At 40.4% G+C, this 17,838-nt stretch overlaps 1 protein-coding gene across 14 annotated transcripts in view; it reads right to left on the reverse strand.

Annotated features, from left to right (window-relative positions):
* Positions 1 to 3,607: 3,607 nt before the first annotated feature.
* The window catches only part of ptprfa (protein tyrosine phosphatase receptor type Fa), a 319,373-nt gene continuing 305,142 nt past the window's right edge, over positions 3,608 to 17,838 (reverse strand). For all 14 annotated transcript variants that reach the window (XM_031877821.1, XM_031877819.1, XM_031877818.1 and 11 more), the window contains 5 exons: positions 11,194 to 11,320; positions 10,212 to 10,337; positions 8,729 to 8,883; positions 6,211 to 6,346; positions 3,608 to 4,677 (listed from right to left, as the gene is read on the reverse strand). In XM_031877821.1, the coding sequence (XP_031733681.1) occupies positions 4,609 to 4,677; positions 6,211 to 6,346; positions 8,729 to 8,883; positions 10,212 to 10,337; positions 11,194 to 11,320 (613 nt within the window). In that variant the 3' untranslated portion in view covers positions 3,608 to 4,608. The remainder of the gene's footprint in view (positions 4,678 to 6,210; positions 6,347 to 8,728; positions 8,884 to 10,211; positions 10,338 to 11,193; positions 11,321 to 17,838) is intronic.

A 17,838-nucleotide genomic window follows, 5' to 3' on the forward strand; every position in this document is an offset into this window, starting at 1 on the left:
TGCACATTAATAAAAACATTGCTGTAAATGCGCCAGAGTTAGCCAAGAGGCTATTTTTCAATTGTATTCCCAGATGTTACAGCTCATTGCCATAGAAACCGAAGAAACAAGGGCTGGAACACCCCCTGATCACACACTGTTTGAATGTTTAGCATGACATATCTGGTGACCTTTAGATGGTGTCGTTCAACTCTGTAGGAAAAAAATGTGTTTTTTCACATATTGGGAGGTGGAAAATAATGTTTTATGTAATATGCCTACTTCGATTGGTTTGACTGAATGCTTGATGCTATCACACTACATGGCCTTTACTCTACAACCTCAGTTATTATAGCCAATGATAGAATAATCAGTGAGCTTATGTAGTCTTCACAACTTACATGCAGTTGATTGACAATAAGGATGTGTATAAATTATCATTATTATATAATTATATTGTCCTGTAAAATGCATTTATCAGCTGTTTTTGATTCATTTCACATTCTTTTACATTTTACATTCCTCTTTATTTTTTCTTTATAATTTCACTTGAAACTGCTGCGTTCAGTTGTTAAGTAGTCTAATTACTTATTTTAGAATATCTCTGGAACACTGTGGTCTCAAATAAAAAGCCTCGGCTCCTTCACCGTTGCAGCTCTTTCCATTGAGGACTCCGGCGCATGTCCCTTTAAGAAGCTTTGTTATCCAGCATTGATCAGCAGTGTTTTCTTATGAGTTTATAAAACCAATAAATCCATCAGTCAATGTCTTCATTGATTGATTGAGAGTTGTTGTTGTTGTTGTTGTTAGCTGCTATCTGAAAACGATTGAGCTCAGGACAGATCAACACTCACCAAATCTGAAATTTATTTAACTGTATCAAAATGTCCTTATTCAAATGATGTACCGATGAAGCTATATAATATCAATATCAAACTTTTAAATCTGATTCTTACAATCAAAACTCTTTTTCAAGAATGGACTACGAGAAACAGATGAACTTACTTTGAATAATCATCCTTGTGTGAGACCTAGAGAATGACTATCCAGGTCTGTCTTAAATCCGCTTTAAGAGATATAATGAATTGTATCTCCTACCAACAGCCACATGTTGTTCTGTGAAAATGAGAAAATGCCATCCTTTGAAAACACAGATTACAACATGATATCTGCCTGCTGTAATATACACACTGACATGTCACAAATTAGAGGTAAAACCTAATAAATGTCCATACAGGTAAGGAGGGCTCACTGTAATACATATGTATACAATGACCTTCTGTACGATATATACGTAGTGATCTAAATGTAAAGTTTATATATAGCCCCTAAAAACTCACACAACCTAAAAGACGTCATATAATGCATTTCCAATGCCGTCTCCACACTGCAAGTATTGTATTTATGTTATGATTGATATTTTCACCTTGAATGCAACGTTTTTATTGTTTTTCCAAATAGATATTTTCATTGCTTTTTACGTTTTGTTATTATATTTCGTTGTATTATATTTGATCTGTCTCTTTTGTGTTTACTATTTATGGAGCATTTCACACAGTTGTGCTTGTATAACCGGAGTGGCAATCAAACATCTTGAGTCATGGAGAAATATGCACAGCCCGTATTCAGCAACTGTTTCTTAAAACAAGCCGTCAGGATTACCGGACAGTAATTCACAACTACACAATATATAAATCATTTCATATATGTCAACATTCTAAATGGGTTCCAGGTTATTTCCCGGCTGCAGTGTGTGTGATTGACATCAGCTGACAGGTGGTTAACTTAAGTGATTGTCTACAGAGACGCCAAATTTGCTCAAACTGAGCTTTTCAGACAGAGGGTGAGTACAGTTCTATTCAGACTGACAGTAAGTCAAAAATAAAGAGTTGTTTTGAACACTAAAGCATGTGAACGTGTTCTAGTAGAAACCCAAAGAATGAGCACGGCTCCTTTAGTGCTCACAGAGTTATAACAGAGCTAAGAGAGGAAAGAAGTCCATCACATTCATATTATTAAAAACCCAGTTATTCAACTTTATTAACATTAAGGTTCTCAAGACAGTTTTGTCTGCTTTTTATTCACAAATAGAAAACAGATCATGTATACAACAGATAGGACCCCTGTGTGAAATGACTTTGTTATATGGTCCACTTCATCCAAACCCCCCCACTTTGTGATCCCATCCAGTGAAAGCCACGGAGATCCACCACTGAACATCGACGACGCTCTCGGTTACAAGTCTGTCCGTCTGCAACACAGTGATTAAAAATAGTTGCGCTCTGATATATCATGAAGGGGGATCCAGTGTACCTGTGTACGTGAGCCGTCTTTGTGAAGCAAACACAAAGGTGCAGCTTATAAGATGAGTGTGGAAGTCTGAAACACGTGGCGATCACCAAATCACTTCCCCGTATGACGTCAGCGACATGACAGGTGTGACAGGTGTTTGTGGTCCATGCGAGCCGTTTGTGGATCAACATGTCCGGAACATTTTATCAGAGGACTTTGACCACACGCAAAAAATCTGGTTGGCTGATATCAACCAAAAAGGTAAGTAAAATGTTCAGATTTTTATATTATCTAATAGTGCCCCCACATTCTTAAAGTTCCACCAAGCCCACTGTCAATACTTTCAGATTCACCTCTGCTAGGCTTCAAAACATCAACAGGTCAGACATTATGGGATTCAGAGCGTTGTTGAAGTTTAAGAGAAAATTCAGATATGGATAAGTCTGGTGATATTCTACAGCATCTGTTTTTCCTTGTCAACAAATCCCATGTACAGAGCCAAGCCGACAATGAATAGATCTTACCAACAAGTGAAGCCTCCCAGATCTTCGTCAGTGAGCCACACTGTTACACTGGGTGACGTGTTCCTTCATTACCATGAACACACACACACACACACACACACACACTCTAGCTGATTTTCACTCAATCCCAGATACACCATCCTGCTGCCACACTGACTCAGAGACCAGTCCTTCCCAAAGACTGGGTCGGAACCAACGGATGCGTCGCACAAGATGTTATTAAGGTGGCTAAATATACGAGCAGAATTTCTTCCATTGAATTATATATCTGCAGTTCACCTCTGAGCCACATGAGGGAACCTGGAGGTTTTTCTTGTTCTGTTAACTGTAGCCTATTTATAAGCTACACTGACTCTAATATAAAAGTCTCGAGGACATTCTGTTTGTTTAACCTGAGGTAGGGAATTAAGAGAAGGAGACAGCTGTTAACCTTGCCTATATGCATTTATAAAGTATGTCACAACACGTACGTAGAAAACAAAGTTGTGATCTATCAGATGTATATCTCTCATAAATGGCTGGTTTACCGATTCAAGGTAATATAAGGTGATGTGGAAATGGCGGTAAAAATGGTCACGATGTTTGTCATTTTGAAAGAGTGGGTCCCCTGAAAAAAATTTGGGAAACACTGCTTTAGAGCATTTAATGTATTAATCCACCTGCTGCAAATAGTCCCCAACTAATGCACTATTTTCTCCTGTTTGCTTGCTAAAAACTACCGTTAACTAATTAATGACTTCTTTTTTTTTGTAATTTTATTTGTGAGCCATTTGTTTTTTTTAAAGTATATTTTCAGAAATAACCAATGGGCTTGGAGCTGAGAGAGACAGACTTGGGAGACTAACTCATTGTTGGTTTTAGCATTTTCGTGGGATTTGTTGACAATAAGGAAATAGCGCGGGTTGGGCAACTAAACCAACTTGATCAGATTCCAGCACTGAGTCTTGTTCCCACCATGGAGTTATTCTCCTCTATAATGCAGAGCACTTGTTCAGAATGCGACATCGTCGACAGACTGCGCTCAGTGTACCTGAGTCTCTGCTGGGGGTGGACACAACCTTTAGATTCCTTTAGACGGCTTTGAGCAAATTAGTAAACAGTTATTGACTTGAAAGATGATTGCAGTTGTTCAGATGTGAATAATCTTTGCATGTTTATAGCCATATGTATATTTCATACTGTAGTTAAAAAACAATGTTTACTTGATCTGTTTGTGAGACATCTTCACCGTCATTCTGTTGGATATCAAGATAACCCACTTTTACCCCTAAATAAGATCAATGAGAACATGAGAATATCATATATATGGTACAAAATAAAACGATTAGCAGCTGTGAATATACGCTCTCCAGTATTAATGATACATGTCCTCTGAGCTAATGAAAATAATACAAATATAAGAAAATTTAAAAAAAGACCCATTAAGACATATAATAACCAGTGTAAGTGATTACAAAATAAATTGTAAATATTTATAACAACATAGTATTGATGAAGATAAATGAAAGTAGCAGAGCATTTGTTTTTGCTATAAGGAGGAGGCAGACACTGGGGAGTGACGGGAGTATTCAGTCAGGAATCGGAAGGAGGCATGACTACAATTCTTTCGGGGGTTTTGGTGTCGGGTCTGTGGCAGAATCATGGCACCGGTGCAGGAGGACGTCGTCTCCTCTGCTCTTTCCTCTTATCTCCCCGTTTGCTGCTGTGGTCACCTCCTAGTACTGTAGCCTCCTCATCAGGCCTCGGGGGGCTGACGGAGCAGAGTAGATGTGGCTCAGAGGAGACTCGTCTGAGGGTGTCTTTCTGGGCGGGGTTATGTTGCATAGTGATCGAAGCTTCCCAGGTACTCCAGAGCAGCCCGGTAGCACAGTTGGTACTGGTCCTAGTGACAAAAAAACAACAAGGTTTTGGTCATATTGTTTGTTCATTTGCAGGCCTGCACGCCGATACATCCTCAGAATGCAGTCGTGGAATGGACCTTCAGAATATTTACTTGAAACTGATTTGGGTGCAGCGGAAACAGATCTGTGAACACAACACTGACATATTATATCACCTTTTAAGTTGCCTACTTGCACATCCAGCAGACACAGAGCAACTCCGCTGTTGTCCCCTTGATGAATGTAATTCCAATGTTAAATCTTGTATCGCCTCCAGGAAAATAAATATCTGTGTCTTTAGCTCCTAAATGTTCCCTGTGTTCAGCAGTGGAAATAAATCCATCTAGAATACACGTTTATTTTACTACTTTGTCTATTTGCGTCTGTAGATTTCTCCTAAGTTTTTCTTGATGTCAGTAATCAGCTGGGGAAGTTTATGATGATATCTAGTTATTATTTTGACCTCAGACACTTCAGCAGCTCTTACAGACACCAAACTTTCCAGTTTCATTCCTCTCTTCTGAAGGTCTTGACAGATGGGTTTGTTCATATAACGTTCATAGCATGATTTACAAAACATTTTGTTACAGTAAACATGGAGAAAATAGTTTTTTTTATGACTGTTGACAGTATTTCCTGATTTATGGAGCAAAACAATGAGATATCGCTCGGTAAGAACCGTCATCTAACATGTCAACTAAATGAAACAAGAATGTTGAACTGGCTTTATCCAATGCTCATATTTATGTTCTGGAAATGTTTGAATGACATAATGCATCATTTGCATGTTTAAACATAATTTCAGAAAACGTTTAATTAATAATATATAAATATATATAAAATGACAATAATTGTCTTAATGTCAGTAATCAGCTGGAGAAATGTCATGGTGATATCTACCCTGCAACTGTACTGAAATATAACATTTCAAAGTATTTGTGAAGTATTATTAAATATGCGGCTCTCTGAGTAGTAATCATTTGAAATAACTTTAAAGCGTCAGCTCTCTGGTGGAAGCTGCAGGATGCTGTTGGGACCTCACAGTCATTGAGTGAGGGGCTCACGGTGCCTCAGTGTTCCACTGAACCACTCAGCAGTTCTTTTGTTCCAGCAGCAGTCAGATGTTTTAATGAACACCTTTAGATGTGCTTTCTCTCTGATGTTATTCATGCCTCATGTGGCATTTTATGGTGTTATTTGTTGTAATGTGTTTTCTGTCTGATGTGCTCTGTGGAAACTGAGTTGTTTTTGATGGCAAATGAGTTTCCCCACTGGGGATTAATAAAGCTTTCTAATTCTAATTCTAATTCTAAACTGCTTCCAGATCACGAACACTTTCAACAACACAAGCCCATTCTCTGCTGCTGTGTCTCCTGAAGTTTGCTGATCTGGATTTAGTTATATCTTTAATCACACATTCAGCTTCATGTGCTTGGATGTTTTTTCATTTGTGTAATGATTGCCCCGCTATGCTCTACTCTCATCAACATGACATTTCCTCCCGTCTCCTCTCATGTCCTGGTCATCAACCATACCTCTGTCTGCACCATGGCTGGCCTCTGGGTTCGGAGTGTCTTGACGGTCTGGAAGAGGTCGACCACTCCCTCGTACCTCATCCTCTCCAGGACGATGCTCAGGGTGATGAACACACCAGTCCGCCCGACGCCAGCACTGATGGACGCACATGTTGTTAGACTCTCATTACAAATCAGCGTCTCACACACACATACACGTCGGCAGGACCAATCAAAATGGGAACCTGGCAGCTCACGCTCTGTGCACATGTCAGGATCAAATGGGAACCTCAGAAAATCTCCAAAGGATCTTTGACAAACAGATTCAACTGGTTGTGAGTGTATCTGTCCATTCTGTCAAACGCTCTTCTATCTATTCTAGTTGAAAATATGGGAATTATGAGATGGATCTTGAAACTTATTTGCCAGCAGTGCCCGGTGAGCCTGTACTGTGGATGGTAATACCATCCAATATCCTACCCGATTCAACTCTCTGGTCATTTTTGTGCTGGTGTTATGTTGGATTATATTGGATAGCATTTTATAATAAGGTGTTTCTTTTTCTTTTAAATGTATTTATATGAAAAACTCAAAAACAACAGACATGAACATTTCTTTAAATGTCCTCTTTTGAACACATCTCATGTACAACTAAAACAATAACATGAAGATGGAGATGAATCGGTCAATTAATCAGAGTAGAAAATACCGTAACAATTAATCTGCATCAACTGTAGTGAATAAATATGTGCATGTTTTCTTGAAACAAATCGCCAAAATTACAGCATCATAATTCTTAGATTTTCATCTTTCAGGTCCTTGAACACATCATGTGCGACAAATGCTTCAGTCAGAAGAAGCCACCAAAACAAAGTTTAAAATTTGATTCTACATGTCTCGTTTAAAATCTCACCCAAAATAAAGCGTTTGTTTTAACCAGATCCTGTAAAAAACATTAAATTCTGAGCTCTTCAGCACAACCAGGAAGCCATGATTGATTTGCCTGAGACCAACAGTCACGTGACTGAACTGCTGCTGAACACAGAGCAGAGAGGAGAGGACAGGAGAGGCTGTTCATATGTAAACACTTCTATATACAGTATACAGCACATAGACACATTCATTTATAAACTTGGTAACACTTGGAAACATATTGGACATATAGATTTTTGTGTTTTCTGAATATTTTGTAAAATAAATGATCAAAAGAAATTCAACTACCGTTTTTTTTCTTTTTCATGATTTATGGCTTTATAACTGTAACTGAGTTCTCTCTACTTCTAGCCGTGGTGGTGAAAAAATGTGACGTGATCAAAGACAAAAAAACATCTTAAGATACAACACATAAGAAATGATAAAGGTGTGACTGATTCCCGCTGTGTCATAATACATCTAAAGAAGGTCCTGGTGGTTTTTAGTCATCAGACTACTTTTCAAGGAAATAAAAGCCCATTGTTGTCTGCGTTTCCATAGCGATCTAATGACCTGTGAAGATTGGGCTAATTAGTCTCGCTGACGTATGAGAAAGCAACATGGCGGACGAGTGGCTGCTGCTGGCTGCCATGTAAACTCACTCTGCAGCCTGAAGTTTAGTGTGTCCGCCCGTTTCATCCAAAAAGCATGATGGAAAAATATCAATCTTTGTTTTATAAAAATAACTTTTGTTCTCTCATTCACAGGACCGCTGTGCTCTCACTCTATTTTTCTCTCTTCTCTGGTTAAAACGAGTCAGAAAGTGACTTTCAGTGTTATCAAGCAAAGAGAAATGCTCTCCTCTCGTCCTCAATCGATACTGGAGTACTACTTGTGTTTGACCAATCAGCGACGGGCTTCCCTGCAAACCCCATCCCAAAAGTTCCTGTACTTTCAGACAGTACCACCTCTGACCAGAGCCTTTTTTGGGAGGTCAAATCTCACCGGAACTTAATGTAGACCCCGGCCCCTGTGGTCAAAATTCCTCAAAAGGTTCATAGTCCCTGGGGGATGTTCCTTCGGTGGAAAAGAGGCCTCACATATACAAAGTCTGCATATGGTCAGCAAACAATGAGCTACTCTCTTTATACAGCACCAACATATACAGTATTATCTCTTAGCTTCAGCAGAGCTATTCTTCTTAAAGTCCGACAGTATCTATGTAATTTACATAATTGATTTGGAAAGTGTTTCTTACATTTCACACAATGTTAGTAACACCCTTCAATGTGACACTTTAGGATTCTTTCATTGGACTACACCGTATTGCACGGGTAGCTTCTGGTCACTCAGTCTGTCCGGGCATTTCTTCATGTGTTCAAAGGAATTATGAGATGTTTAACTGTGACACGTCTTTTCATCAAAATCTCTAATCTGACAAACTGAAGGGTTCTTAAATCTTTGACCAATAAACAAGCTATTTGTCGCCTCAAGTGCCTTTTAAATCAATGCAACAAAGTCAGTGTTTACATTAGGAAAAAAACAAAGCTATGATGTTGAATCTCTCTCTCTGACACACACACACACACACACACACACACACACACACACACACACACATAGTTACCTGCAGTGCACAGAAATTGGTCCATCTTGTCCAAATTGCTCTTTAGTTTTATGGACCTGGCCGATGAAATCGATGAATCCCTCCCCGGTTTTTGGCACTCCTTGCTCCGGCCAGTCAGTGAACTGAAACTGCCTGATGGTCCTCGACTGACCATCCTGACACACAGGCAAACGGAGAGAAGATACTGTGAGTAACTCACTCACACAATCTACACCCCCCCCCCCCCCCCCACCACTTTTTCCAGTAAATCTAGGTTTACGATGCCCATTTTGTTTAAAATGTTCCTTTTTATTAGGAAAGTAGTCACAAAGCAGGTATAACTTTCCATCATTTTCTGTCTTTTCAAAGTTGAATGAAAAGCAACAAAGAAAAAGAAACTGAAATACTCACACACAGAAGGGAACAAAAGAAATGCTGCATGTGTGTTTTAATAATAACTAATCCAATGTTGCAATTACTACCTTTAAATTGTACCTGGAATAACCAATGGATGCATCTAAGGTACCTCTATTTAGATTTTTGCTGTTATTTATCATTATTCTACAATTTAAAGTCAAAATATTGGTTTTCTGTTTTTAATTGCCCCCCCCACACACACACAGTGTAAAGTGCTCTAAGTTTGGTAAAACAACAATAAGCACGCCTGAAGCCTTTCCCAATAAAAGCAGATGGCACTAATTGGTTGCCAGGCGGGGCTGACTGACCGTTGCCCTGCTGCAATGTGATTGGCTGTTTGCCAAGTACTGTTGTTATCATCTACTCGTAGTTGGCAGAAGATAATTGAGGAGAACAGGTATGTGCCCAGTCACATTATGCGTCTGTGTTAAACTGTGAAATGATCTCAACTGTAGTCATTCTCTGCTTTTGCAATTGTCCAAAGTCGTTTTATTTCTCCATCTGAAAACACGTCTGAATCCGTGCAGCTTGAAGATATTTGTGTAACTGGGATCTGATCTGACCTATCAGCAAGTCTACAGACCTTCAACATATCATATGTTGCTTATCTACCTTCAAGACTTCAGCTTTGACTTTGGGGTCGCAGGTTGACATCGAAATCCGATCATTTTATTTACTTAATTCATTCTTAGGACACAAGTTTTGTAAAAATGCAGCCTATGTGTTGCTTGGAGCACATACTTCAGATCCATTCTTCAGCTTTAGTTGAATAAAAGAGACGAACGCTTATATTTGTATTCATCAATGGCTCATGTTGCAAAGCGGAGCCCCAAAGGACATCACAGGTGCACAGGTCAAACTATTGTCCTCCTAAACTCTGTGTGTGTGGCGAGTGAAAAGTCCCAATCAGGGTGTAGTGAAAATTCACAAAATTCTAAACAGATGGAAAAAGAAACCTCTGCATGCAATGTGAATGCCACTCTGCCAGCACAAACATATTCTGTCACAGAAATGGCATTGATGTCCTTTCCAATTAAAAGGAGCCGAGCCAAAGCCGTCTTCCTGCCGCTGCTCTGCGAGAACCTACCCTGGCGTCTGTGACTTTGAACTCTCTCAGGATGTACTGGGGCATGTTGTACTCAGCCATGGGGTCCACAACAAAGTACTGGTAGCGTGCGGAGCGCTCGGCAGGCCAGTACTGGTGGCACTTTTCCTGGAGAATGGAGAATGGAGAAGCGTCACAACGTGTTTCACAACTTCTGGGGCTGTGATCAGGAAACCAATGTATCATTAGTAGGTCAGAACAGGCGGTCACTGTTCGGGAACATGTGGTTTAGTGAAGGCACGGTGAGATCCAATATGCTGCTGGGCCTTCATTGACCACCCTGTCTCTCTCCATCTGTGCATCATACACTCCTAGAAATATGGGGTTCTTCCTGAGAGGCGGAGGTTCCACCCAGAGCCGTTTGAGTCTGAAGATCCGTTTTTTGAAGAACAGGTTTTTAAGGGTTCTCTGTGGGTTCTTTCACAGACAGTTCAAGGTACAACCCTTTATGTTGGGTTCTAGGTAGGACCCTCTGAAATTGTATGTAGAGTTATGTTAAGTAATACCAATAAACTAATATATATATATATATATATATATATATATATATATATATATATATATATATAGATATACTAAGCATACTAAGTACTATAGTAACTATTTTTTTACAAGGAAAAAACAAACAACAATTTTATGTTCATTCTATGTTAATTTTCCCTTTTTGTAAAAGACTGCATTTCTTGTATGAAAGGTGCTATAAAATTAAAGTTTATTATTATTATTCAGAACAATAAAACAACAATAATGAATATCTATCTATATTTTATTGTTGCTGTTATAATAATAATAATGATAAATATCAACAATGCATTCCATTTCTGCATATTTTGAGCCTGTTTTTCCCCTGGAACCAATAACATTTTATCAAAAGTAAAGTATATCTCAAACCAGAATTGTATCTATTTGATGTGATACCGTTCCACACTTAATGACATGACATGACACAAAGTGTGATCATTACCCGTCCCATTTCGCGGAGTTTGGTGAGCATGACTACAATGGTGGAGTTGTGTTCCCACAACATTCTCCAGAAGTCCTCTGTGGTCTCCGCCAACGGGCCCTGGGTGGCCATGTAGGCTTTCTGCTGCCTGCAAAGAGGACCAGAGACACGTCTGAGTTTACTGCTCAGGGTTCCATTTCAACCGTCCTCCTCTTCAGCCACAGCTCTGGTCCTGGTGCAGAGAAGTAATGACGCTGTGTTTAGTCGTGACGTCATATTATTCTCATCTTATAACAACCTGTTTTAACCAGGCTTTTTTGTCCATCCAACACATACAGTACCAAGGTTAAGGGGAGCCTGTAGCTTTTCAATGGGGGGAAACCGCCCAAATAGTGCAGAGTAGGCAAGATAACTGATCAAATACTAAGTAGCCTAAGTGTGTGGAACACCACCTGATCTTACAACACAAACTGTTCTCTTTGCTAGGGCATCAAAAACCGATGCTTGGTCACTCCCCTGTGCGTCTGATACCTGACCACAAGGCACCTTTAGCATTCCTGTGAGACACACCTGGCTTTCAAGTGGCTGCAATGTAAACACATCCACACCATTGTTGCAACTGCCTTTGCTTGAATTCACAACCTAACTAGATGTTCACTGCGGTCATAGTGGAGAGTCATAGTTTGACACGCTCGACTATCCTGTGTGGCGCTCAGGGTCCTGACCAAGCGTCAGTATGTGGGATGAGAGTCTTGCTGTGCACTAGTATAGTGCACACAAGTACCCATCAATACAATGAATGCAGTAGAATACATCTTAATGTTCTACTCTAAAATACTACCTGGCACATTTGCTTTTGTAATCAGTTATTGATAATTAGACTAAATGCAAAATGAGTCATACGCACTATTTAACCACAATATGAACCTAAATAATAAAGGATTTGTAGACTTTATATAGTTGTACACAACTTGCTTTCTTAATCAATGCATAAAACCTTTCTGTAGGCCATGGACGCAAATTGTAAATGATTCGGATAAGAGCGCTTTACAAATACAGTCCATTTACAAGTTATTTTCACATTCAGTGTCACTCACTGAATGCACTGTTTGAATCTTTGAGCCCTAACAAAAGTGTCTCATGCATTTCTCTCCTCAAAACATTAGCAAAGCTAATAAAGTATTTTTGATGCAGCATTGTTTTTCTTACCAGCAGTCTTCTTCTTCTCTGCCTCTGCTGGCACACTGTTGCTTGTGAATGCGTATTACCACCACCTATTGATCGGTAGAATAGTGTTGGCAGGGCTGTGCATAAAATGTATATTTAGAATGTACATTCATACATATTTACGGTATGTGAGTCTGCGAAACTAAAACTGAGTTTTTTCGGACTCACCCTTCACCTAATAACTGCTGAATGAACCTCTCAAGCGTTAAATATTTCATTTTACACACAGCCCTTGAAGTGGATTTGATGAGTCAGCTGTTGCTAATGTATGCACTGATATCTAAATGGTTTCGCTTGAACACAGACCCTTTTTAACAGCACTGTTAAAATGACAGATGCCATCCCAGCTGCTCAACCAAGGCTCTGGGCTGTGCAGTAGTTATGGGACCAGACCACTAGGGGGCAGCATTGAAGCGCGCAGCAGAGGAGCTTGGGTAACTCTCTCAAGCATGTTGGTGCAGCACACATACTGAGTAATTCTGTATACATCAGTGCTCTTTCATTTGTGTGTGTGTGCCAGTGATGGCTTGAGGCACTGTTGTTTTTGGTAGCGAGTCCGCCCCTGTCCTGCTCTCAGCTCTGTGCAACAACCACTGCAACTATTATTTGAGTACTTCATACTACAGCAAACAAATATAAACTTAGGAGCCACAGCTTCTGCATGTTGCTGGGATTCTGGCTATGCTGCCACTATACCTGCTGTCGTTCTGGCTCACCACTGCGGAATGATTAGCGGTACTTTGACCAGTAGCAGTATCAGTTTCAGTAGCAGGTCACATGCGGGAGGTTGAATATAAGAATTGCTGACCTCTGCGCGTTTAGGTAAACAAAGAGTTTGGCTGCTAAAGAACTTTAACAAACTAATGTTGCTATGTAGGTGTGCTGATAAAACAATGCAGCAAGGCACCTTTTAGGGTCTGTATTAGACCATAGACTGTATATAAGAAGTGGACGTAGTTATGGTGACGTCACCCATTGGTTCGAGGACTGACGTTATGAATCCCGAGTTCGGTGATTTTGCCGTCGCCATCTTGAAATATGGCCGTTGCCATCTTAGTTTTTTGCAGCCGATGAACGTAAATTACCATATTTGGAATACAGAGAAGTGGCATAGAGATGCCGTATACGGCTCAGGTAAACGGCAGCGACCTGTCAATCACAGTAGCCCCGCCCTAAAACATACCCTGCTTTATGGTCTGTTTGACTCTAAATGGACCATAATGTACTAAATGAACATCATGCTGTATTGAAGAAGACTTGAAACTAGAGATTGAGACCATAAACTCATGTTTACAATGTTTACTGAGGTAATAAATGTGCTTTTCAACTAATGTAAAGAAGCGATTAGTTGCTGCTACTTTCTTACCTGTGTTGGACTATGGTGATCTTTATATGCATGCCTCTGCTAACGGTCTTCGTATGGTGGACACAGCTCACCATGCTTCACTGCGCTTCATTACCAATTGTAAAGCTCTGACTCACCACTGAGTTATACTCGCCTGCTTTGGCCTCCCGTAGGCTCCGTCATTGGTACACCTTCATTTATAAGGCAATCCTTGGTCTGCTACCAAGCTACCTGTGTGTCTTGAAAAGTGTCGGACAATACTCCTTGCGTTCTCAGGACTTCTTCATGCTCACTGTCCCAAATGCCAGAACGGAAAAGTGAAAAAGGGCTTTTGTGTACTCTGCACCCTCATCATGGAATATGTTGCAGAATGACTTAAAACTCAAAGAACTGATACCACTCACTGCCTTTAAATCTAAAATGAAAGAAATAGAGGCAGGTTCCCAAAAATGTCAATGTTTTTTAAATGAACTCGGTTACGTCACTGTCTCTTAACTTTTAGTTTCTTTTAACTTGTCTTGTTCAGTGTTTCCTGTCTGTAACTGTGGTTCTTGTGTTGTTGCCTGTCTTGGCCAGGTCTCCCTTGAAAAAGAGATTTTTAATCTCAATGGGACTCACCGCCTGTATGAGACCAGGCTTTCAACTAATTCCAATGTACTGTAACTCACTTCATTATTAGACGATCAGAGCAACTGACGTCGTGTAAAGAGCGAAAAAGCCCACACAGGGCAGGAGGGGAGGTTGGAACGGTCTAAAAACAGGACTTTTATAGACATTTTCATTTCTAGTTTTGTTACGTAACTTCTGCACTTCACTAATGCCAGTTATGTAACAAACATAGTTATTTTAAACCTAAACCAAGTAGTTTTGTTGCGTAAGCACACCTACGTTGGACGTTTTGAAAAGACACCGACATGTCTAAAACTGATGCTAGAGGGGAACCAAGAGCGTCATAGTTTGAAGCTTAGGAGCACTGACCGAGAGTCGGTATTTGACGAGTTCTGAGTGACAACATGTCGGTTACGCCATTTCTAAATACTTTCTGACGCCCCTCCCGGTGTGGCAGGAGGAAGTCGTGCATATGTTGGGGACTATTTTCAGCGGCGGATTAATCCACATTTGGTGCTTTTGTGGCAGCGGGCACGGGATTGAGTCAACATAGACTACAGTGTGTGTGTGTTCATGGTAATGAAGGATGATGTCAGCCAGTAAACGGACTGCACTTTTTTTCTACCTTTGCAGTGTGCTTTAGAATTCACCCATTCACTGCAGCCGCAATGCGCTCGCCAGCCCAGTGGGGGCAACTTGGAGTTCAGTGTCTTGCCCAAGCACCCTTTAAATTAGTGGACAACCCGCTCTACCTCTTGGTGTGCTTTTAATGTTTAGATAACAATGGAGCTCAGAGGAAGAAGACCTATGATGCTTTGACACACACTCAGCACTTGTTAGTAGAGTCATTTCATTGTTGTATTGTGTCTGCACATGCAATTTATTGACGATAAGAAGAAATCTAGAATATAGGAACCTGTGTTTACTGTTAGTGTGGATAGCCATGCTGAGTTGATGTATATACGTATAAAGTATAATTACATTGTTACATTGTAGCATTGTACTCAAAGTTAACTGCATAGATCTAAGACCATGGTAACGTCACCGTAAGAAGTCTAATGTGTTTGAACTGAGTTTAAGGGGGAAAAAGCCCTTTGGCATTTCTTCGGGCAACATATTGGAAGTTCTATAAAAAAAACAGTTTGACCTACTGTACTCACTGTAGTTGTGTGGACACAGTTTTCCGGTGAAAAGAGTGACTAATGTCAACGTTTCAGGGATACTTACATTGAGTTTTGCCTAAAAATAATGGTTTAGATAAACCGGTAACCAATAGAGGCGAATGGCAACACCATCAACAATAAGATATAAATTGTAGTAAACAATAGAATGATAGTAGAATTTTGCTTTGATCTGAGTAACATCACAACCAAGCCATGACAGAGCGCTATCAAAAGATAATAAAGGTATAATTCTATTTAAATACTCTCTAACCTGGCAGTATCTAACAGAGTGGCGTAGGCCTGCTGCTGGATCCCCATAGACAGGATCCCCATAGACAGGATCCCCATGGACAGGCTATGACGTGAATGACTACAGCCGATATACCTTCAGGTCACTGGACACCTCCACTAATCACCATTATCATGTCTATCCCCCCACCGTAATCCATCCTAATCCACACTGTGTACTTTAAAGGCTGAGCTCAGAGAGAGTGCTGGAACTCCCCGTTTCTCACCCCGCTATTAATTACTGCAACAGGAATTACAGGACACGCCTGCCTCTTCCCCCAGCCTCCCTTAGGTGGAGGTGCCCGGGGGACTTCATTAGGTGCTGACAGCCGAGAATGAGACCCACCCACCCTCGCTGCAAGCAAAAGTCCTGATTCATTAGCACGAGCTTTACTCTGCTAGTGAACTGGAAAGTATTTCCAATTAGGGTTTACACTTTCGTAAAAGGCATGCTTCTCCGAGAGGCCTCTGATTGGCTATTTATCTGACATGTGACATTACCAGCGCTGACGTCTAATATGCATGTTTGTGTGGGAAAATCAGGCAGACTCTTCGCCTCTCTGTATTTATCTGTCACACAAGTGTGTTAACACACAGACACAAGTTAACAATTAAATGTTGAAGGATTACTCACAGAGAGCCAGAGACAGTCTGGGTTCCATGCTAATTTTACAATAGCTAAATCTGTACTCAAATGTCATTACTATTTGTATCTGTACTTGTTGTGACATATAATTATATATACAGTATTTTATAGCACAGACACTCCCAATGGACACAAGAGCATTTTCAAATTCTTGAACATTTTTATATTCTTGAAAAACGCATCCTGTTACATATGTGCGAGTTGTTCACTCGTGAAAATGGCACCAAAGAGTAGAAAGAAGAACTTTTAACAGTTCTGGGTGACGGTTTTGCTGGCAGCCAATTCCCGCAAGCATTCTCCGATTTGATTGGCCAACTGCTGCAGCAGCTGCAACCCATAAATCCGAGATCGTCTGCGCATGGCTCTGAATATGGAGATGTCTGAGCCGGCGGCTAGAAGCTAACAGTGATAACAGCACAAAACAGCGCTTATAACGACAACAGTGCTGACAGAGCACACACACATGCACACGCACACACACGTAGTATATATTTCTAACAGTATATTGTATTCATGCATAAGTCATTTTGCTCTGAACTTTGTTGAACTTCACCGTGTCTCTGTTGTGCAGAAGAAGAGTTCTCCGTCTCTGTTCACAAAGATAACTAACTGTGTTGTGTGAGAATGTTCCAGCACCAAGGCCTTTGGGCCGCTTGCTTTGGTTGCTGACCGTTTGTTGTTCATTGTTGTTCCTTTCAGTCTGAGACCAAACATCTGAGACCAAATGTGTGTAACATTGGCCATCGGCCCCCACCTTTGCTCATTCTGTGTAAAGAAAGCTTGTTCACTTGTTTCTTGGTTCTTCCTCACTGAGACTGTACGCATTCTGTTGTGATGATTGAACCTTCTCTGCGCAGAGAATAAATACTTAAAAGACAACCTGGTTTTTGGTATTTTGTATTTCAGCATGAAAAGACTCACGCAAAGCGGGTATAGGAATTTTTTCCACAACAACACACACACACGCACAGACACACACACACACGCGCACACACACACACACACACACACACGCACACACACACACACACACACACACGCACACAGCATCCATTCATATGATGGGTATCCAATGAAGTACTCTATTGGTATCGGTATCACTTTAAGGGTAGTGGTATTGTAATTCCTTAATTGATACCCAGCCCTAGAGATGTTGGTAGGCTTATTTTTTGCTTTTGACTCACAGTCTTTATGCTATGCTAGGCTAACCAGCTCTGTACTTACTGTAACATACAGACATGAGATTTTTCTCATCGTACTCTTTGAAAGAATGTGAATACGAGCTTTCCAAAGTATTTATCTATTTGATTTAAGTCCGGTAAGTAGTGCTATGTAAAAACCTGTAAATACTTAAATGATTTGTAATGCAGTTTTCACGCATTACGTTG

Source organism: Anarrhichthys ocellatus, unplaced genomic scaffold, assembly GCF_004355925.1.
Source record: "Anarrhichthys ocellatus isolate YVR2014 unplaced genomic scaffold, GSC_Weel_1.0 scaffold150, whole genome shotgun sequence".
NCBI classification, from domain to species: Eukaryota; Metazoa; Chordata; class Actinopteri; order Perciformes; family Anarhichadidae; genus Anarrhichthys; species Anarrhichthys ocellatus.